We start from the raw sequence: 21,906 nt of genomic DNA, 5'->3' as shown, positions 1-21,906 counted from the left end.
CACACAGCTGGGAACATCCTGGTTATTTAATGAATGCTGTGTTTTTATAAACATATAACAAAGGTTTGATAAAGACTAGATGAATAAGGAAATTTTCCTTTATTTACTCTTTACTTAAATTGGTGGTCCTATAGAACACTGATTCTGACGTCACAGAGAATATGAAAGAAATCCAACTTCTCACCTTTCTGCCTGTACAACCTTTGGCAAGTCATTTAACTTTAGTAGGTCTTAGTTTCTTCATGTGTAAAGTGAGAAGTTTTGGATTAGATGACTTTAAGGTTCCACTCAACTCCAGATTTGTGATCCCATGAATTCTAACAAGAGAAAGAGAAATAAAAGGATTCGATGACTAATAAAACTATTTGGCTGTTATCATGATGATAGGTCCAATTTTTTATAATCGTGTTCCAAGTTCTGGAAGGTTTAGATGACTGATATAAAATAGACTTGCCAAAATTTCCTGGGGTTAAAACAGGATTGCCAGGAGACCACTACTATTCCCTTCTCACACTGGAAACATGGAATGAATGGAGAACATTCTACCATTAGCGGAGAATATTCCTCAAATTCCAAATCCCCGTGACTTCCTGGATGATCCATCTAAGAATAAGATAACTTTCTTTTTATTCATTCATTCATTCATTTATTTGTTTGTTTATTAAGCCCTTAACTTCTGGGTATTGGCTCCTAGGTGGAAGAGTGGTAAGGGTAGGCAATGGGGGTCAAGTGACTTGCCCAACCAGTGTCTGAAGTCAGATTTGAACCCAGGACCTCCCGTCTCTAGGCCTGACTCTCAATCCACTGAGCTACCCAGCTGCCCCTATAACTTTCTTTCTAAAAGAGTATCACTAATGTGTCTTGAATTAGTTGAGTCTATTGATAAGATTAAGGCAAGAAAAGGTAAATGGGAAGTCTGAAACACTGATTTAAGAGAATGTTACATAAGTTCTAATTGAAGAATATTTTGTTGGACCCACAATTTAGAATGCTGGAGGTGTGTATGGTATCCTTTCAATTTCATCCACATCTTTTTAAAAGTAATAAGATTTGACTATTTATGGGGTAAGAGAGAAAGGTTATATTTTTGTTTTTATTAAGAAAGTGGATAATTCTCTAATTGTCTGAATTGCATTCATGTTCACATTTATCCTGTGTTTTTCTTGTAGTCCTGTCTCCCGGGGTATTACCGGGTAGGTGGAATACTCTTTGGAGGAATCTGTCAACCCTGTGAATGCAACGACCATGCTTCTGACTGTGATATTCATGGTGCTTGTATTGTAAGTTTCCTTTCAATTATGGACATTTTACCTGGGTTCCTAGAGCCGTTAGGATGTTGTAGAAATGAGAGGAGTGCTTATCCTAGCTATGATCTGATGATCCCTAGGCTTAAGAGACCATCTCTGAGCTTGTAATCTGGAAAGGAATATGTGAAACCCCTTGAAGTTCTTTGATTATAACAATGACCGGATTGAAAGCCTTTTTTCTCCCAAAGCTTTCTTAAATGTGTTCACTGACCTTAGAACATTATTCCTCAGTTGAGGATTGTTTTCATTACTATCTTTGCTTGATATTTGTTGCTCTAGGATTTTTATATGCAAACAAATTTCGTGTTAAGTTTGTTAAATATTGACTTGCCTGAAGTCACTTGTGCCTTTGAAGTTTTAGAGTGCTTAATAAATGGAATTAATTTAGAAATAAATTGGTGGCTGTCTGTAACAAGGCGTATGACTAGAGAAGACTGGAGGATCAAATAGTAACTTTTATAATGTTAAGTATTTGTAGGATAGTAAGTCTTTACCAAGTACTTTACATATATTAGTTCCAGGCAATTTCATTAAAATGAGTGCAATTTCCTGTTACTTCAATCAGGTGTAATCTTTTTTTTTTTAATTAAAAAAAAAAAAACTCTTGCCTTCTTGTCTTAGAAATCAATATTAAGTATCAGTTCCAAGGCAGATGAGTGATAAAGGCTAGGCAATGGGGGTTAAGTGACTTGTCCTGGGTCACACAGCTAAGAAGAATCTGAGACCACATTGAACTTGTCTATCCTGACTCTAGGTGTGATGCTCACTGTACTACCTAGCTGTCCCAATGTACTATGTACATACACATTATCTACAGAATAGAGAAAAAGTCATCTCAGAGTGAAGGCACTAGAAATAAGTGGAAAGGACCTGGAATGGCCTCATGTAGAAGGTGTTCCTTGAAATGATTATTAAGAAAGACAAAGGCAAAAAGGGAGACCATTTCATGCATGGAGGACAGCCAGGGGAAAGGACACTGAAGAGAAAGAAAGAGAAGAAATGGAAGAATAAAGTGGGGCAGGGGAGAAGAGAGAGAAATACCAGACAGAGAGAGAGAGAGAGAGAGAGAGAGAGAGAGAGAGAGAGAGAGAGAGAGAGAGAGAGAGACAAAATCAGAGAGAGAATACAAGGAAGCTCTACAATTCAGCATAAAATACCTGGATTACAATCCTATTTCTGAAGGGTTATTGCTTTATTGATTTGCAAAAAGTCACTCATTCCTCCCCTAAACCAATACCCATTTCTTCATCTATAAAAATGGGAAGATTTGGCAAGATAGACTTTAAAGTCCCTTCCCACATCGGATCTGTGCTCCTCTTATTCTGATCATTTTTACTTATGCTATAGGATTGTAAAGATAACACCACAGGGGATAACTGTGACCAGTGTTTGCCGGGTTTCTATGGAAATCCTTCCCAAGGGACACCAAAAGATTGCCAGCCCTGTAAATGCCCCCTGTCATCTTCTTCCAATAAGTAAGTATCTGGTAACATTTCAGAGCCCTGAATTCCTCATATTTTTCCTTTACCATGCAAACAAATATTTGCTCCTATTTATCTACCCCTCCAAAAAAAATGACCTTTCAATATCAAATCATTACTTATACCCAAGGAAAAACCTTCTAGTTTTATTGGTCTTGCTGTCTAAAATATAAGTGTTATCTTTAGAGAAAAATGATGTATTTTCTTTTTCAAAATTTCAAAACTTTGGCATTTCATTGCTTTTGGATAATCAGTGAATGAACAAACTTTTGATTAAGTATCTACTTTTTGCCAGGCTCAGGAGATGTAAAGAAAACATGACAATGGTGCTTGTCTTTAAGGGGCTATCAGGAAGAACAAGGGATATGCATAAGCATATACAAATACATTCAATATAAATATATTAAACATAGTTTGGGGGAAGGGGCATTCAGAAAACGTCTCATGCAGGAGGAGATAGAGTTGTTCTTTCACATAAATCTAAGGTTTCCAAGAGGTAGTGATGGGGAATGGTGGGTGCATTTAAGACACTGGGGACAGCCAGAACAAAGACACAGCAATTCATCTCATCATGATAATCATGGTCAGGCCACTGAGGATGAGTTTTTCTGACCTAATTTATTAGACTGATCTTGGTAGAAGATGAACATCCAGCTACACCATGTCTCTACTTGAAGCCTTTCTAGCTTGCTTAGAATTTCCAGGGCTTACATTCCATTAGAACAGTTTTTGAAAACCAGATTTCCATTCCCCAAAAAGGAGACAGAATGAGACTCTAATGCTTTCATGGATGTTGTGGGGTATATGTGTGGATGTATGTATGTATATAGATGTGTGTATATGTAGGCATGTATATTCTACATGTGTGTACATATGTAGGTATGTATTGTGTGTATGTATCAGGTGTGTGGGTTACATATGTTTTAAATTATATATATGTATAGCATATGTATATGTGTATGTGGGAGGGGAAGGTAGAAAGGGGGGAAATTTGAATTCTACGTTGCCAGAAAACTATTGTCAAAAATTGTTTCTACGTATAACAGGGAAAAAAAACATTGGAGGGAAAAAAGAAATGTGATATTATCCAGAGGCAGTGAAACATCTTTTCATAAATGCTTTTTGTTAGTTTCAGCCCAACTTGCAGTTTAAATAATGAAAATGAAGTTATCTGCGATAAGTGTCAGATGGGATATACGGGAAATCAGTGTGAGAGGTTGGTATGCTGTGTTTTTTAACCTTTTGAAACATTATCATTTTCCATAGTTTGTATTTTTAAGTTTTTATTTTTATTTTAGCATTCTTTTCTTTTTTTCTTTTGAGTTTTAAACTCCTTTCCATTCCTCCTCCCACGTAGAAGGCCATATAATCATATTAGCCATATCATGAAAAAGGCAAAAAAAAAATACAGTGAGAAAATCATACTTCAATTTAAACTCAAAAGTTCATCAGTTCCTTCTTTGGATATGGATGGCATTTTTTTTCATCATGAATCCTTTGGTATTGCCTTTAGATCATTGTATTGATCAGAGTTCATAGTTGATCATCATTACAACATTGTGTACAATGATTCCTTGGTTCTTTTCACTTTAAATCAGTTCGAATTGATCTTGCCATATTGTTTTTTTTCTGAAAGTACTCACTCATCATTTCTCATAGAGCAGTAGTACTCCAACACAATCATCTACCACAAGTTGTACGGCCATTCCCCAGTTGATGAACATCACCACAATTTCTAATTCTTTGCCATGCTGCTTTAAAATATTCTTGAACATACAGGCCATTTTTCTTTATCTCTTTGAGGTACAGACCTAGCAGTGGTATTTCTGGGTCAAAGTATGCAGTTTTATAGTCCTTTGGGCACAGTTCCAAATTACTCTCCAGAATGATTGACTGGCCCAGTTCACAATTCCACCAATAGTCCATTCATGTTCCTACTGTTGTACCCTATTTTCTCTCATCATATCTAGTATTTGTAATTTCTGATTGTTGTGAAGTACAACTTCAAAGTTGCTTAAATTTGCACTTCTCCAATAAACAATGATTTAGAGCATTCTGTCATATAACTTGAGATACCTTTGATTTCTTCTTCTGAAAGCTGCCTTCTTATATCTATGACCATTTATTAATTGGGTAATTGTTTTTATTTATTCAAATTAGGCTCCATTTCCTATTTATCTTGAGAAATGAGACCTTTATCAGAGAAACTTGCAGTGTAAAATGTTTTTTATTTTATTTCATTGCTTATGGTACCTTTAGCAAAATGTAATTTCTCTGATGGAAAAATTTTTACTCTGCCTTTTTGTTGGCTCTGCCGCTCTAAAATTTGATTTGAGGAATTTAAAAAAATGTTTGGAGGGGAATATTGGGGGGAGTTAACTGGGTTGTTGCCTATTCTCTATCATCTTTCTGTTGTATGTATTCATAACTGTTTTCAGTATTTTTGAAGTTGTGACATAATTTATGTCTTAGAATCTTAGATTTTTTTATTTGATTTCATGAAATCAAATGTACTTTCTTACATTGATTTTTTAAAAAGAATTGTTTAAATTACTCTATTTTGAGAATTTCTTTTATGAATTTTCATGGTAGCCCTTTAAAGTATTTCAAGATTTTTTAAAAATTATCACAAAACCAGACTTTGGAGTCATTGGTATATTTAAACACATACATTAAAAGACCATTATATGAAAATTTCAGATCATACATCATTTGAACAAACCAAAGTTATGTGAGCAAATTAGAACATATGCCACATCTAAGATGGACTTTGTTACACTCCTCTTTTAACATGTTAAAACATGAACAAGGAATGAATTAAGTTTTTGAATGACTGAACCAAGAAAGTTGCATTTCTGTCTCTATAAAGCTTTAGCAAAATAATAAGCCTGATTGAATAACTAGTCAGAGAATCCTTGTGTTCTTGGGGAAATTTCTTGGCCAATTGTACTTAGTTTGACCTTGTTCTCAATTGTTTATACAGATGTGCAGATGGTTACTATGGAAATCCAACAGTATCTGGGGAATTTTGTATTCCTTGTGATTGCAATGACAATGTGGATCCCCTAGAAGCTGATAACTGTGATACCTTCACAGGAGAATGTTTGAAATGTATTGGGAATACAGGGGGTCCTCACTGTGAGTGGTGTGCTGATGGATACCATGGTGATGCTGTGGTTGCTAAAAATTGTAGTGGTAAGTGGATAGTGAGCCAAATAGATTGTTAATACACTGTTTTTACATGGCAAAGCAACTTTCACACTATGGAATAATTTGAGTTGTCATTGAAATTCTTGCCCAAATTTCAAATTGGTCAATTCAATCAGGCCAATTTCTCCTCTTATTACCCTTTGCTAACCCGATTCTTAATGAAACTAAAATACGTAGGAAAGAATCAATTTTGTCTTAGAAAAGGAGAAGTTGTGTTATAACACTGACTTAAGATGATGGAGGAAGGATGCTATGGATGCTAAAAAAAAAAACCTATTGGTAATGGAATTATTAACTAAGATTAATTAAGTAGACGGGATTTTATGCTATGTGAAAGTAATAAAACCTGATAATTTGAGAAGGCATCCATATTAGCAAGCCCTTCTCAGTGGATATCCACAGTTCTCTTTCCTTGACTTTAAAAGTGTTGGATGATATAGGAAAAGTCATTGAAAAGAAACATATCATTAGTATACCAAGAGGCAGACATAGTGTGAAAGTCATATTTTAATGTGCAATTTTAAAAGAAAAACTAAGGTGGCTGGGGAAGGAGGAGAGAAGAGAGCACCTTTGAATTATAGACTTGCTAAGATCAAAATTATGGTGCTGTAACTCATGACAGAAATATGTTGTTTTCTTAGTAATTCAAATTATCAAAAGCTTAAGTATAACTTTGTTGAATATACATCCTAATAAAATGCGCTTTATATACCTATAATGCAAAGTTTTTGCCATGAAGAAAACTGAAATGATCTTCTTGGGTCTTTATAATGAAATAAATTATCTTTTTTTGGGGTTACACATTAGTTTGTTCATGCCATGAAACTGGATCTGTTTCCAATATTTGCAATCATGAGACCGGAGTCTGCAACTGTAAACCAAATGTTATTGGACAACATTGTGATCAATGTGCGGTAAGAAATGTAGATGAAATGAGAATTTGACTTGGAATATTTAAATTTTTAATTGAAAATTTTAATTTATTTAATTTTAATAATTAATTTAATAATTTAATATTTAATTTATTTAAATTTAAATTATTTTTCTATTATTGTGAATTTCTGTCTTCCACAAGCAAAGATGACCATGTGTGCATGTGTGTATGTGTGTGTAGAGGATAGGGAGGGAGCAGAAGCTACTTTGTAATTTATAAAGTTGTTTTAAAGTATAACATTTTCTTGCCCTCCTAAGTGTTAGAGTGGATCTAATTAATATATTTTATTTTATATTATTAATCAAGCTTTTGTATTTGACCTTCAAAATAATGTTTTATAATGTTAAATATATTTAAATCTACTAAAATTACATAAAATTTTATTCATTTCATATTAAGTAATATTAATAATTAATGTTATTTATAATTATGCATTATATTTAAATATATTTAACATTATTAAACAAAACTATTTTGCAAGTCAATATAGAAGCTTTATCAATTACAGAATCTATATATATATCTTATATATAGATATATAGATATTTTACATATGTATATGTATTTCTGTGGGTGGAGTATTTAAAAAGTTAAGACTTTGGAAACTTCTTATATGCATAGTAAAGCTTTTATTCTTTTAAAAGTGCACCAAGACTTTTGGAACACTTTGTATAAATTTCCTAAATAATATTTTTCTTCTCATGTTTGTTTTTTTTCTTCACTTTTTTGAGTAGAACGGTTATTTTGATTTGAAGACAGGAGCAGGTTGCCAGCCCTGTAATTGTCATAAATCAGGTTCCGTTTCTGAAAACTGTAATGATGAAGGGCAGTGTCAATGTGTGCCAGGAGTAGCTGGACAAAAATGTGACCAGTGTGCTCGTGGCTTTTATGAGTATCAAGATGGCAGCTGCACACGTGAGTATTCTATTGATTTTTGTGTATTTTTTCCCTGGGCATACTTTCCAACAGTTTTGTAAGTTCTTTAGGAGCCAAGGAAAAAATTGCTTGTGAGGAATTATCCAACATAGAGGAAAAGATTATTAAGATTAAGCAAGACCCATTAAGATTTAGCCTATTAAATACCCTATTAAAATTAAGCAATCCTAATCAGTTTATGCAATAGCTTTAGTTTATCTTTATTTCATATTTTTAATTTTACAATCCAAATACAATTGTACTAACATTTTCAAAATTATAGCTTTTGTAAATCTTCAGAATGAATGCCCACTTCTTGGTAGCTCAGCATTATTTGCTCTTAGAAAATGCATTTTCTGAGGGAACAAAGTTGCACCGAAAGTTACAAAAGAAAATTACTTAGATATCCCTTTTAAATGTTTTTAAGGAAATGTGATTATTTAGATGTTGTTGTTGCTTTATGTATCACAAAGAATGTTAACTTAAGGATTTAAAGAAATCACATACAGTGAATGATCTATTGAGTTGGCATTGAAAGCAAATTGATTTTTAAGAATTGTAATCAATTAAGAGCACAAGGGAAATGATTCATTTTCCCCTAAATGCTTCATTATATTTTAAAGAATTAATTTTTATCAGGTAATTCACATAGTGGATGCTGATAAATACTTACAGAATGTGACAAAAATATTAGCTTTTCCTATTTCCCACTTTTATTTTATAATTTATTTTTATAGATTATGTATTTCCTATTCCCTATCTTTAAATACTACTTATTCCTATTTTTGTGTACAAAATTAAAGAACCAAAGCTTATTCCCATCAAAAATACAGTGGGATTGAGGCTCTTTCTCCTTATTCATCATAATGCTTGTTTCATTATTTTTATTGACCGTACTTTGTTGGAAGTTTTGATTGTCTGCAAGATAACTGCTCCAACAATGCAGAAATAATGCCTGCATCACCTTTTCATCCTGTGTGATTTTTATTTCTGTATTTCCCTAATTCTTCAATAGGGAATACATTCAAAGATCTAGAGTCTTCCTGTGCTTTTTTAATGCTCTTTTACCTTGCCAGCAGTTGTCTCTCATTCTCACTATGTGATTGCCCCACTCACTGCCTTTTCCAAAAACTATTCTTGCTACCAATATTTGTTATTGCTACATCTTACATAGAAGTCATCATGGGTAACATTCTTCTGCCTACTCACAATCACCATTCATTTGTCCATTGCCATTGTCCTTTTGATTTTCTCTAAATTTATTTCTTGTAAGATAATACTGTTGCGTGATTCAAAGTCAAATACTATTTCTGGGGAAATGTTAGCTTTAAAAAATGGACATTTGGGGCAGCTGGGTAGCTCAGTGGAGTGAGAGTCAGGCCTAGAGACAGGAGGTCCTAGGTTCAAACCCGGCCTCAGCCACTTCCCAGCTGTGTGACCCTGGGCAAGTCACTTGACCTCCATTGCCCACCCTTACCAATCTTCCACCTATGAGACAATACACCGAAGTACAAGGGTTTAAAAAAAATGGACATTTGCCGTATAGAGCAATTTGAAATCTTAGAAACACTAAAATTTCCCTACATTTTGTATAGAAAGACTCATTTTAAAAAAGTTTTCAATATCCTATGTATTTGAAAATTGTGGTAGTGATTTCTATTGAGTAAATCATAGGATCATAGATTTAGAGCTGGAAGGGACCTCAGAAGATGTAAGTGATGAATTTCATAAAGTTTTTTTTACATAATACATTTCAGTCTTCGGAAGAATTTTGGCAATATGTACTCTTGTTAGTGAAAATGAAAATTTTAATTTATTTTAGCTCTAAGACATAGAACTTTAAAAAAAGGTAATTGACTTAATGAATAAAAAGTAATTTAATAGAAGAATAGTTTCTAAATTTGTTCTACAAAGACCAACATGTTTCCTCCTATTGTTTGACTTCTCACCAAATTCTATTTTAATCTATTTCTAGTTTTACATTATCATTCTTCCTTTACTCATGCATTAGAGCTGGTGCCATCAAACAATTACTACTTTTTTTGGTTCCTGGTCTTTCTTCAAGTCTCTAATGAATCATTATATAAATCATATGAACCATTTGCCAAATAAAATCTCCTTCATTTTGTCTTTACTTTTCCTCCTTTTTTTTCCCTTTTCATGTCCTCATTAAATCTTCCCCAATGAACATGTCTCTGGCTTTGAAGTCTGACCCAAGCATGTCTTACAGAGGGCCCTTTAAGGAGGAAGAAAAGGGAGAGAGAACCTAAAATGGTTACATTTTAGGAAACCATCATACAATGGATATATTGTTGAGATGATTAAATTATAGCTTTTAACTTTGGCCTTCATTTTTTCATTTTCATTAAATGGCTACTACTCCTAATCCTCATGTGGGGAAAAATGGTTTTTTTCCTTATTACAGCTTGTGATTGTGAGCATACACAGAATTCTTGTGACTCAAAATCTGGAGAATGTATCTGCCCTCCTAATACTAAAGGATTCCAGTGTGAAGACTGTGAGGATGAGCACTGGGGACGTGATCCTGATGTGGGATGCAAGGTATACAGTGATAGTTAGAGCTATCCAAATTACTAGGAAAAATTAATTCATGTTCATTTCAAAATTGTGGATCTTACCTGATATTATGATTACATGCAAATTGAAGTCTTTCCTTTCTTAATCTCAAAAACATATTTAATTTGGGGACCTTGTATATTATATATTATTTAGATTTATTTATTTTCTTATTTATTTTATCTTCCAAGGTATTAAAATATCTTTAAAGTATATTTTTTTGATCATTTTAGCTTTCAGGAATCAGATCAGAAGGAAGAAAACTACTACAAACAAATCATCTCAAACCAATTCATTCTACCTTCATATTTTGGCAAGATTTTGTTGTGGACATTGAGGCTATTATGCTCCCCTAACCCCAAAGAATTTTGTTTAAGTTGATTCTATATATCTCATAGTATTTAGGGACATCTATCATGGTCGATTTATGAACTAGGTCTAAACATGAGTGATGGCAGCCAAGTAGTGCAGTGGATAATGTTTTAGATCTGGCATCAGGAAGACCTAAGTTCAGATCTGACCTCTGACACTAGCTGGGGGACCCCGGGTGAGTTATTTAATTCTGTTTGCCTCAGTTTCCTTATCTTTAAAATGAGCTGGAGAAGGAAATGGCAATTCCATTATCTTTGTCAAGAAAACTCCAAATAGGTACATGAAAGAGTTGGACATGACTGAATAACAAGAAGTCATGATTTATGTCATAAAATGGATGATTCTGTTTCCTTTAGAGCTGATAATAAGGAATTTCAGTTCACAATATGAAGACTACACATTTTAATCCCCCTTTAAGATGTAATAAAGCAATAAACTTGTTCTTTCAGTTGAGAAGTGAAGTAAAATGCTTCATTTTGAAGACATTTGCTCCTTCAAGACACTAGATTTTTACTTAATTTGCTACAGTTAAAATAGACATTCTTTCCAGAGATCAGTGAAATGGCATCTTACTGAGGTTCTATATATTTGCAGGATATAATTATCCTTAAAATTATGACAGTTACGCTTCACTGTGTTTTGAAAACAGAGGAAAGAAAAAAGTCAATTACATGAACTCTCAGATAATGCTTGAATCAATCAATCAACCAACATTCTCCTTGTCTTATTTTAACACGGAAAACACCTCTTCTGTGAATTAATCACAATGATTATTTATAGTGATAACAACAATAATCACAGAAATGGGACTTAGGTTAGAAGAGTCACAAATGTCCAGGAAGAATCCCAGAATTCTTCAGGCAGAATATAGTGATGATGCAATTGCAAGAGTAGTAGAATAAGGTTCCCTCTTCTTTGGGATTTTCCTTTATAGCTAACAGGTATATTACGAGAACTCAAAAACAAATGACAAGAGTAAAATGAGCTTCATAAAACTATTAATTTTATTTCTTTTAGCCTTGCAATTGCAGTAATGAAGGATCAACCAGTCGCCAATGTGATTTGGAAAGTGGCCAATGTCTCTGTAAAAAAGAATATACAGGGAAGAAATGCAATGAGTGTGCTTTTGGATTCCGAGACTATCCAGATTGTGTACCCTGTAACTGTGAAGCTAGTGGGACAAGAGAAGATACGTGTGATGGTGAAGTTTGTAGCTGTGAAAAAAGAACAGGCATTTGTACTTGCAAGGTATCCTCTATAAACAATTTTCTTTCCCTTATTTCATTTTGTATTTCTCCACACACATCTCTCCTCAGCTCCCCCTTCCAATATACAGCATACTTTAAACTTTTCTCTCTGAGGCAACTCATGTTAGAAGAGTCAGCAGAAACTTTTGTGAGCCCTATTTAATGGAAATGTTGAATCCCTCATGTCCTTAAACTCAATGGGCACTTTGATGGAATAAGAACTCTTTTCTTTAAATGGGATTTTGATGGTTTGTAACAATAGTCAAAGCTGACAGTACCAGTCTGAACAACACAAACTGACTTTTCATTTATTCCATTTGGCTGAGTAGCTAATCTGTTGTCAGTATAAAATAATAAAATAGATTATAAAGAGTGCCAAGGTGATTTGTGATTGAATAATGCTTATGTGATTACATTATCCTCTGGTGTGTGCTAGCCTAGAACTGAAGAAAATTAGTGAATAGTTTGTATTGGATTAGAAAAGTAGAAGTGGAGTATTACATTTTTTCTAACTTTCTACCTGTTTCTTCAAGTAGAGATGATTTTTTTTATTTCAGTTTAAAATAATTTTTTTTATCATAAAATTCTATTTTTCCCTAGGTAGTTAGAATAAAATGCCAAATCTAATTTTGCTTTAAAAAATTAGAATTCTTAATTCTTAGAATACATGTATTTTTTTAATGCACTCTATATTCAGACTAAACTGGACCATTATCCAAAACTCTCTGTTTCATCTACTACCTCTTTGTACCTTCTTTGCATTGAATGTGCTGTCTCCTTTCTCTGCTCCTCAAAATGCTTGGCTTCCTTCATGATTCAGTTTTGGTGCTTGCAAATGTCTAAATCTTCCTATATATTTCTCTTGCTTCTAATTATCTTGTCTTTTTAGGTAAATGGTTCTATTCTTTATATAAGTCTATCACTATCAGAGTGATTCTTGAGAGAATGGAGTGTGTGTGTGTATGTGTATGTATGTGTGTGTGTATATGTATATATGTATGTATGTATGTATGTATTTGGTTTTGAATGCCCAGCACTTTCTACAAGAACCTTGTATGGAAAGAACACAGCAAATATTTGTTGAATTGAACTGAATACTGAATACCTTGGAATAAAGGTAAAAAGGAAAATAATATCATTGTGAATACTTAGAAGAAAGAAAAAATGGGAAATGACACTAGAAACACCTTTTTCTGTGATAAAGCTTTATTTTTTTCTAAGAAAAATTATTTAGAAAGTTTATATTTTTTTCTCTTTCTTTTCACAACTTTCATTTTCATATTCTTCCTCTCTCTCTCTCTCTCTCTCTCTCTCTCTCTCTCTCTCTCTCTCTCTCTGTATCTCTTACACACACACACACACACACATGCACACACACACACAGTATACTCAGTAACATGCAGAGAAGTCAAAGGTTTTTTTTTTCTTTTTTGTTTTCCTTAGATGATTTTGCTGGTGAATATCTCAACAACTGATTTAATATGGAAGGCTTTCTGTTTCATGTTTCCTTTAGAAATTTTAATGTCTACGTTAGTTGCTTATATTTAATGAAGGGACTGTGAATTCAATGTAAAATTACCACATGATAATTTTTATTTGGAGTTTTGAAAAACATTTTAGGCAACATACTGCCACACTGATAGAGTACTGGACTTAAAGTCAGGAAGAATTCAGTTCTAATCCAGCCTCAGAGAATTAACTAGAATTTTAAGCAAGCTACTCTGTTTCCTCATTCCTCCATCCTACTTGCAGTTTCCTCATCTATAAAATAAGAGATCGTTATGACATTTACCTTGCCAGGGTTGTTTTAAGGATCAAACGAAATTATATTTACAAAGCACTTTGCAAAATTTCGATTCTTATGTAATTGCTGGGTATTATTATTTTGTTTTAAAGCATTGATGAAAACATTTGGTTTTTAATTAATCTAGTATATTGGGCTTGTGAAACCATCTATTAAAACTCATGGAAACAGTAACATGCTATTAAGTTGGACTTGAGAAAACCTTAGTTGCTTAATGTTAAAATTTTAGTATTTATACCTCTAATGTCTGTCTTTGGAAACTTTTTCTGGTTCTTGTGGCAAAAGAGTTATGAATCTTTTCTTTTCTTCTATAGGAAAATGTGTTTGGTCTTCACTGTAGTGAATGTAAGATGGGAACTTTTGCACTCCATGATGAGAATCCTTTGGGGTGTTCTCCTTGTTTCTGTTTTGGGATGACACGCTTCTGCTCAGAATTAGAAGGATATATTAGAATCCCTGTATGTAATATAACTTCACATTTGATTTTTGCTATCGGTAACTGTTTTCCTCCTTTTTGGTTTGTTTTCTCGTAGCCATGTTGAAGAGTGTAATGTAGAGAGGACAAGGCTGGTAAATTAAATTTCATTGTTTTGTCAAAATAACTCTCAGAAACTAGGCATCGATGTTGGAATTTTTAAAAGATTTTGCTTCTCTTAAAATGGGCAGCGGACATTAAAGGAAACAAAAAAGAGACAACAAAGTAATTTTTTAAACCCTGATGATCCTGGGCATCTAGAGATCAAGATTTTGGGCACTTGTCCAACTTTTAAACAAGTTACTTAATCTCTGGATTTGCTTCCTCATCTATAATGTGAGGGAACTGGAATGAGAATCATATGAATTAGATGATCTCTCAGGTCCTTTCAAGGTTAAAAACAGGGTGACTTTTCCCTCAATCCTAATACTTTTTGACTTTTCTGATGCATTTGGCACTATAGCCATTCCCTCATTCTGGATACTTTTGCCACCCTGGGTTTTCATGATGATGTGAGAATCCTACTAATAATTGTTTCATTCTCTTTTGTGTTTGTCATGGTCCATGTTCTGCCTCCCACTAAGGGGGCACCCCATGGGTCTGTCTTAAATATTTTACTCGTCTTTTTATACTCTTTTTCATGATGTCTGTACTCTCATTTCCATGGAGGTAACTCCCACAACTTACAATATCCACTCTCATTTCTCCTCTGAGTTCCAGTCTGCTAGACAATCCCACCTAAATGTGTCATAGGCATTTCCTCTAAATATATCCAAAACAGAATTTCGCCCCCTTTCCACTGCAATCTCCTTACCTCCCCGTTTCTGTTGAAGAGTACACCATCCAGTCACCTAGCTTTAGAACCCTGGATTCTTCACTCACTAACCTCATCTAAAATGTTGCCCAACTTTGTTCTTCCTTCCTGAATGTCTCTCACATCCATCCCTTTCCCTCTATTCACACAAAAACCTCCTTCTTCAGCCAAGACTATTCTATTAGCCTCCTATTTGGCCTCCCTTCTTCCTAGCTTTCCCCTCTCCAATCCATCTTCCATCTAGTTGTCAGACTGATATTCCTAAAAGCACTATGTCTGACTATTTCATGTGCTCAAGAAACTTCCATGCTTCCATTTACCTCTAGGAAAAAATACAGATTTCTCAATCTGGCATTTAAAGTCCTTCACAGTCTCAGGCCAACCCACTTTTCTAAGCTTATTGGCCTTTTCCCCTTTCCACATTCTCTACATTCCAAAAGCCTATTTGCTGTTTTCTGTTTCAACATTTTATCTCCTCTCCCTATTGCTTAGAACCTACTATCTTTCTTCCTTGCCTGGAATGAGATACCTTCTCAACTCCCCTCTTGGAATCTCATCACTTCAAGGCTTGGTTCACTATCTACCTGTTGTGACCTCTCTTCTAATCCTTTTCTTTATTTGTCTCATGTATATTGTCTTTTAAAAATCTGTGTATGTGTCTTTCCTCCCACTAGAAGGTAAGCTTTTTGAAGATAGAAAAAAAATTTTTTTGGGTTTCCCAGTATACAGTGCCTGGATTAACAGATACTTATTGAATTGTATAGATTTTTATGATCCCAACCCATTCCATTTTCCTGTTTGTTAGTATGTGAAATAAAGGATAGTGCCCTGCAGGAGGCTTGAAATACAAGTTAAAACATAGTTTTGAGATTTCACTTTTTAGTTCTTCCCCTGAAGTTATATAATCGAGAGTTATTGATATAATAGTTTATGAGGTACACCAGCTTGAAGTACTTTCGAGAATTTTAATCCTTGCGTTTCTCTTAAACCTGCACTTGCTTCAAACAATTTAACAAGTTAGTTGTTTTCTGTCTTACTTTTCATTTATTTATTTCTTTATATAAAACTCCCTTTTCTGTCCTTGAAATTCATATGCATTATTCTTCAGTGCTTGCAATCAAGTGGTTTTTTTTTCCTTTGATATTTAGATAACCATCATTGATGAGGAGAAAATTTTGCGTGTAGTTTCCCAAGATACTCTCGAGGGCACAACAGAAGGGGTGTATTACCAGTCCCCTGATGTTGTATTGGATGTCTTCACTGTCAGAGAGTATATAAAAGCAGAAACTTTGTATTGGGAACTCCCTGATGAATTTTTGGGAGACCAGGTAAGAGATAACATTTAATGGGAATATGGAGTTTTTGAGGTCAAAGAAATTCATTCAAAATTGGGATAGATAGTTATGTAGTTAGCTGGCTAATACATTTACAGAAATATAATTTTTCCTTTAAAAGGCTATTAAAGGGGCAGCTGGGTAGCTCAGTGGAGTGAGAGTCAGGCCTAGAGACAGGAGGTCCTAGGTTCAAACCCGGCCTCAGCCACTTCCCAGCTATGTGACCCTGGGCAAGTCACTTGACCCCTATTGCCCACCCTTGCCAATATTCCACCTATGAGACAATACACCGAAGTATAAGGGTTTAAAAAAAAAAGGCTACTAAAATGTTTTAAAGCATATACTCTCAAGAGTCCTGACTAAAATTTGATAGCCTCACCAAGTTACTGATTTTTATTTCTAGATGAAACCACCTGATTATAACTTCTATTTAGAAAAATGCACAGAGAATAAAGTACTAAAGGACTTAGGAGCCTTGGACATTTAGCAGTTATATGACATTGGACAAGTCATTTAACCTCTGTCTGTCACATCTTCCTCAACTGCAAAATACGGATAATAGCACATAGTGCATATCTCTAAGAATTGTTGGAAAGATCAATTGATACAATATTTATAAAACTCTTAGTAATAGTGTCTGGTATATAGCAGGAACTTAATTAAGTAAATGCTTTTTTCTTTCATTCATTTTATTTAAAAATGACATTCACACTTAGATTATACTATTATCACAAGTATATGTATTTGCTCAGAACATGAAGCAGTTAGGGTAAGTATAAATAAAATGCTTCCAAGAAAATGCTTTTCTATGTCAAGAGAGCTTGAAAATAATTATTATTTAATTACTTGTTTTGGGACAATTGCGTAGTCTGCTTTTTGGGATATCCAAAAAAAACATTGAAACAGCCAGCTTCACCATATACTTTTTTTTTGAAGGAAATGAGCATTTATTAAGCACTTAATATGTAAAAGGGATTGTGCTAATTGTTTTTTTTAATTTAAACATTTATTAATAATCATTTTTAACATGGTTACATGATTCATACTCCTCCTTTCCCCTTCACCCCCCGCATTCCCCCCACCCATGGCCGACGCACATTTCCACTAGTTTTGTCATGTGTCCTTGATCAAGACCTATTTCCAAATTGTTGGTAGTTGCATTGGTGTGGTAGTTTCGAGTCCACATCCTCAGTCATGTCCACCCCAACCCATGCGTTCAAGCAGTTGCTTTTCTTATATGTTTCCTCTCCTGCAGTCCTTCCTCTGAATGTGGGTAGCATCTTTACCATAAATCCCTCAGAGTTGTCCTGGGTCATTGCATTGTTGCTGGTACAGAAGCCCATTACATTCGATTTTACCACAGTATATCAGTCTCTGTGTACAATGTTCTTCTGGCTCTGCTCCTTTCGCTCTGCATCAGTTCCTGGAGGTCTTTCCAGTTCACCTGGAACTCCTCCAGTTTATTATTCCTTTTAGCACAATAGTATTCCATCACCCGCATATACCACAGTTTGTTCAGCCATTCCCCAATTGAAGGACATACCCTCCTTTTCCAATTTGTTGCCACCACAAAAAGCGCAGCTATGAATATTTTCGTACAAGTCTGTTTATTTATGATCTCTTTGGGGTACAAACCCAACAAGGGTATGGATGGATCAAAGGGCAAGCATTCTTTTATAGCCCCTTGAGCATGATTCCAAATTGCCAGCCAGAACCATATACTTTTATATATACACAAGATGCATTTAACTTGGGTCCTGAAAATATAATCTTTCCCCAAATCTCATAATTAAAATGTAGTTTTAAACTATAACCAAATATTCCTTAAAATTTTTTCTAAAAAATAATCTCTTTCTGCACTTGTAAAATACTTAGTAGAGAGTGCTTTAAGAAGAAAAGTTTAATTTGTAATGGAAATTCATGTTTTCTTATGTAATCCTTTTTTTCTGTTTTCCTTTGGTATGGACATATGTTTAATATTGCTTATCAAATTCATAAAGAAAAGAAAACAAACTTCTCAACAGTAGGAAATATTGGAATAAATATTGCATGTCTTTAAATATCTGAAAACTGAAATATGTGGAGAGAAACTGCATTTTAAGAATAGCTCTTTATAATATTGAATAAGGCCTTTTAAAATTCATTTTTTTAATTTTTTTGTATGTTTTTAAAACAATGGCAGTTACTTTTAACAGTGAAATGTTTTTGTAAGTCAATGCTCTTTCACAGAAATAAATATAACAATTTATCTTTTAAACAGCTTATGGCATATGGTGGGAAACTGAAGTACATAGTAACTTTTTATTCATTAAATGGCACTGGATCTTCTAACTGGGAGCCACAGATTATCATAAAGGGCGGCCACACCAATAAATTCACCATTTATGCAAATATCACTACTCCAAAAAATGGAGTGAGGACATATCATGAAGTCGACATGATAGAGGTGAATAAAACAATCATTTTCCTTAAATTCTTTGAGAAATGTAAAGCTCTTTATTTTAGTCACGTTATTGAGTCGGCAAAATGTATAGTACAGAAGGCATAAAGGAAGACGCAGATATGTTTTATGAGCAGCTGTGCCATGGGACTGGGGAGGTGTTTGGAAATTGGTTTAAACTTTAAAGTCTCCCAAGATTCAAGTTCATTTTAATTAGGTTTAGTAGTAAATACTTATTGCATTCTTTTTCATGGTATGATGGTCATTAGGGCCTGAACATGGGCAAGAAGAAAAGTGAGCAAGCTTAGATTGAGTGCAGAATTGTTTAATGTACTCTTTGTTGGGGAAACTTGACCAATTCTGCACACAGAAATATGTATAGATGGGTATTTGGGGTAATTATTTTAAAAAGAATACTTCCTTTATGTGCAAATATCCCACAAGGACTCTATTTTTTGAATTTTTCTTTGATCAAATGTTTTTCTCATCCACAGAATTATTGGAAATATTTTAACTCAGCATCTGAAAAGTATGTTATTCGTTCACACTTCATGTTAGTTCTTAGCAACATTGACTACATTCTTATCAAGGCCTCACACGGCCAAGCGCTATTACAAAGCAGGTACGGCATTTTTAATTTATGCTTATTCTAGACTTTCAAATATTTCTCTTTTCCCTGAGTCAGAAGTAAAGAAAATGATTCCCTCTTGATCCTGCCCCACTTCTATACTTAGTTAATGCTTTTGTCTATGTATGTTTTCTCTTCTCAATTCTGCTACTCACGAGCCAGAACCTCAAGAAAATAATTTAATTTTTAAAAGACTTTAGTTTCCTCATCTATAAAGTATTTGGGGATAGAGGGCAGAGAAATAGAGGTGGGTGGGAGTGTATAGTTGGAACTATCATAAGATATTGCTAAACTTCACCCAGTATTGTGAGCCTTAACTCTTAGTTTTGGTTCCAAGGCAGAAGAGAGTGGTAAGGGCTAGGCAAAGGGGGTTAAGTGACCTACCCAGGGTCACACAGCTAGGAAGTATTTGAGGCCAGATTTGAACCCCAGTTCTCAATCCACTGAGCCATCTAGCTGCCTCCTTAACATTGTTGCTTTGATAGTATTTTAAAATTTGCTCCATGGCCCCCTATAAACATTTGGGTTTCTTTTTAGCTGAAGTTCTCTTTTCATCAAATTTGTATCTAAATCTTTTTTTTTTTCTGACTTCTTTCTAAACTGTTTATTACTATAGAATTGCAAACATCTCACTGGAAATTGGAATAAAGGCTGAGGAAGGGAAGTACTACTCCGAAGAAGAAATTGCATACTACTTAGAAAATTGTCAATGCCCCCCTGGAACAGCCGGATTCTCATGCCAGGTATCAATTAATGATTGAGATTGGTTTTAGCATTTCTTTATTTGGAGTAAAAATACTTTTCTTCCCTGACACTCTTTTTTTCTTTACAGGATTGCGCATCTGGGTACTATAGAGCAAAATTTCTAAAAGTCAGTGGTGACGACCCCCTTCCTCTGGTGGCATCATGCGTGCCCTGTGAATGCAACAATCACTCTGAAACCTGCCATCCAGAGACAGGGCAGTGCCTGGTAGGTGGCATCTTCCAGGTGTTCTCATGTGGCTAGATTTAAGGGTCTTTATTCTATGGCTATTAACTCTCATTCTATCTCTATGAGCTGAGATTCCTTTGACCAAATGCCAGATTTGATATGGCCATCTCTCTAGAAAACCTTAATAGAGGTGCTTGTGCCATTCATGAAATGGAGGTATCTTCTGAATTTAACTTTTTAACAGAATTCTTATTTGGAGATATCAAAATGGCGGACTTGGATAATACAAATCCATTTGGTTTTTCATATTTAGCCTCACTGGTTATCGATACTCAGGATGAGCCCAAGTGATTTGTTTTGATGACTAAGCCCTAGGTCACATTCTGCTAATTTGCTTTGAAATGTAGATTTTAAAAATCATTTATTAAAATGATGATGTCTTATCTTTTTATATTTTGTATACATTGTGAACCTTTCATGATCCTATTGTTTATGTTGCCACATGCTACTACGTTATTGCATAAATTATTAAGAGAAGAAAAGATAGTCCTTTGAAAGGCAGAGACTGCTCACCAAGTACTTACCTTTTTGTTTTCAATATTTTATTTGTGAACAATAGAATTGCCGAGATAATACAGCAGGCAATCATTGCGACATATGTGCTCCAGGGTACTATGGGAAAGTACGTGGTTCTGCCAATGATTGCTCAGTTTGTGAATGCCCCAGATCTGATGCCAGGTAAGTTTGGGATGGAACAAATTTTTTTAATCTACCAAAGGAAAATGAATGGCAGTTTCACTTGTGTCCATAGTAGCTATTCCGATGTGGAGAAGTGCTTTGAAATATTTATTAGTGATTCACAGATTTTTGTTTGAGCTTTGGGATGGCCTATATTTACCAGTTTTGTGATTGTGAACTTGATCTTTTTTGAACTTTAGTTTCCTTAACTGTAAAATTGAGCAGAGTAATAACTTTTACTTATCTACTTTTCAGATGAGATATAAGTTAAAACACTCAAAGTGTTTTTAAAAAAACCTTTACCTTCTATCTTAGAATCATAGTAAGTATCAGTTCTAAGGCACAGAACAAAAAGGGTTAGGCACCTGGGCTTAAGTGACTCTCCATGGTCACACAGTTAGGAAGTGTCTAAGACTAGATTTGAACTTGGGACCCCCTGACTCTGGACTTGTTTCTCAATCCACTGAACCCACCTACTTGCCTCTGCCTCTTTTTACTTTCTCTCTTTCTTTTCTTTTCTCTTCTTTTCTTTCTTTCTTTCTTCCTTCCTTCCTTCCTTCCTTCCTTCTTTCCTTCCTTCCTTCTTTCTTCTTCCTTCTTCCTTCCCTCTTTTCTTTCTCTTTCTTTCTTTCTTTCTTTCTTTCTTTCTTTTTCTTTCTTTCTTTCTTTCTTTCTTTCTTTCTTTCTTTCTTTCTTTCT

General features: G+C 34.3%; 1 protein-coding gene across 1 annotated transcript in view; it reads left to right on the top strand.

The window, feature by feature from the left end:
* Nucleotides 1-21,906, top strand: part of LAMA1 (laminin subunit alpha 1) — a 143,409-nt gene that overhangs the window by 70,215 nt on the left and 51,288 nt on the right. Inside the window, exons 16-30 of the mRNA XM_044658067.1 lie at nucleotides 1,170-1,280; nucleotides 2,655-2,782; nucleotides 3,918-4,004; nucleotides 5,772-5,983; nucleotides 6,806-6,912; nucleotides 7,667-7,847; nucleotides 10,273-10,409; nucleotides 11,814-12,044; nucleotides 14,162-14,305; nucleotides 16,285-16,464; nucleotides 18,731-18,916; nucleotides 19,405-19,532; nucleotides 20,155-20,281; nucleotides 20,371-20,508; nucleotides 21,089-21,207. Of these exons, the coding sequence (XP_044514002.1) occupies nucleotides 1,170-1,280; nucleotides 2,655-2,782; nucleotides 3,918-4,004; nucleotides 5,772-5,983; nucleotides 6,806-6,912; nucleotides 7,667-7,847; nucleotides 10,273-10,409; nucleotides 11,814-12,044; nucleotides 14,162-14,305; nucleotides 16,285-16,464; nucleotides 18,731-18,916; nucleotides 19,405-19,532; nucleotides 20,155-20,281; nucleotides 20,371-20,508; nucleotides 21,089-21,207 (2,216 nt within the window). The remainder of the gene's footprint in view (nucleotides 1-1,169; nucleotides 1,281-2,654; nucleotides 2,783-3,917; nucleotides 4,005-5,771; nucleotides 5,984-6,805; nucleotides 6,913-7,666; nucleotides 7,848-10,272; nucleotides 10,410-11,813; nucleotides 12,045-14,161; nucleotides 14,306-16,284; nucleotides 16,465-18,730; nucleotides 18,917-19,404; nucleotides 19,533-20,154; nucleotides 20,282-20,370; nucleotides 20,509-21,088; nucleotides 21,208-21,906) is intronic.

The sequence above is a fragment of the Gracilinanus agilis genome, chromosome 1 (genome assembly GCF_016433145.1).
Source record: "Gracilinanus agilis isolate LMUSP501 chromosome 1, AgileGrace, whole genome shotgun sequence".
Lineage (NCBI taxonomy): Eukaryota > Metazoa > Chordata > Mammalia > Didelphimorphia > Didelphidae > Gracilinanus > Gracilinanus agilis.
The sequence above is the reverse complement of the archived record's forward strand: the minus strand, read 5'-3'. Positions and strand labels throughout refer to the sequence as shown.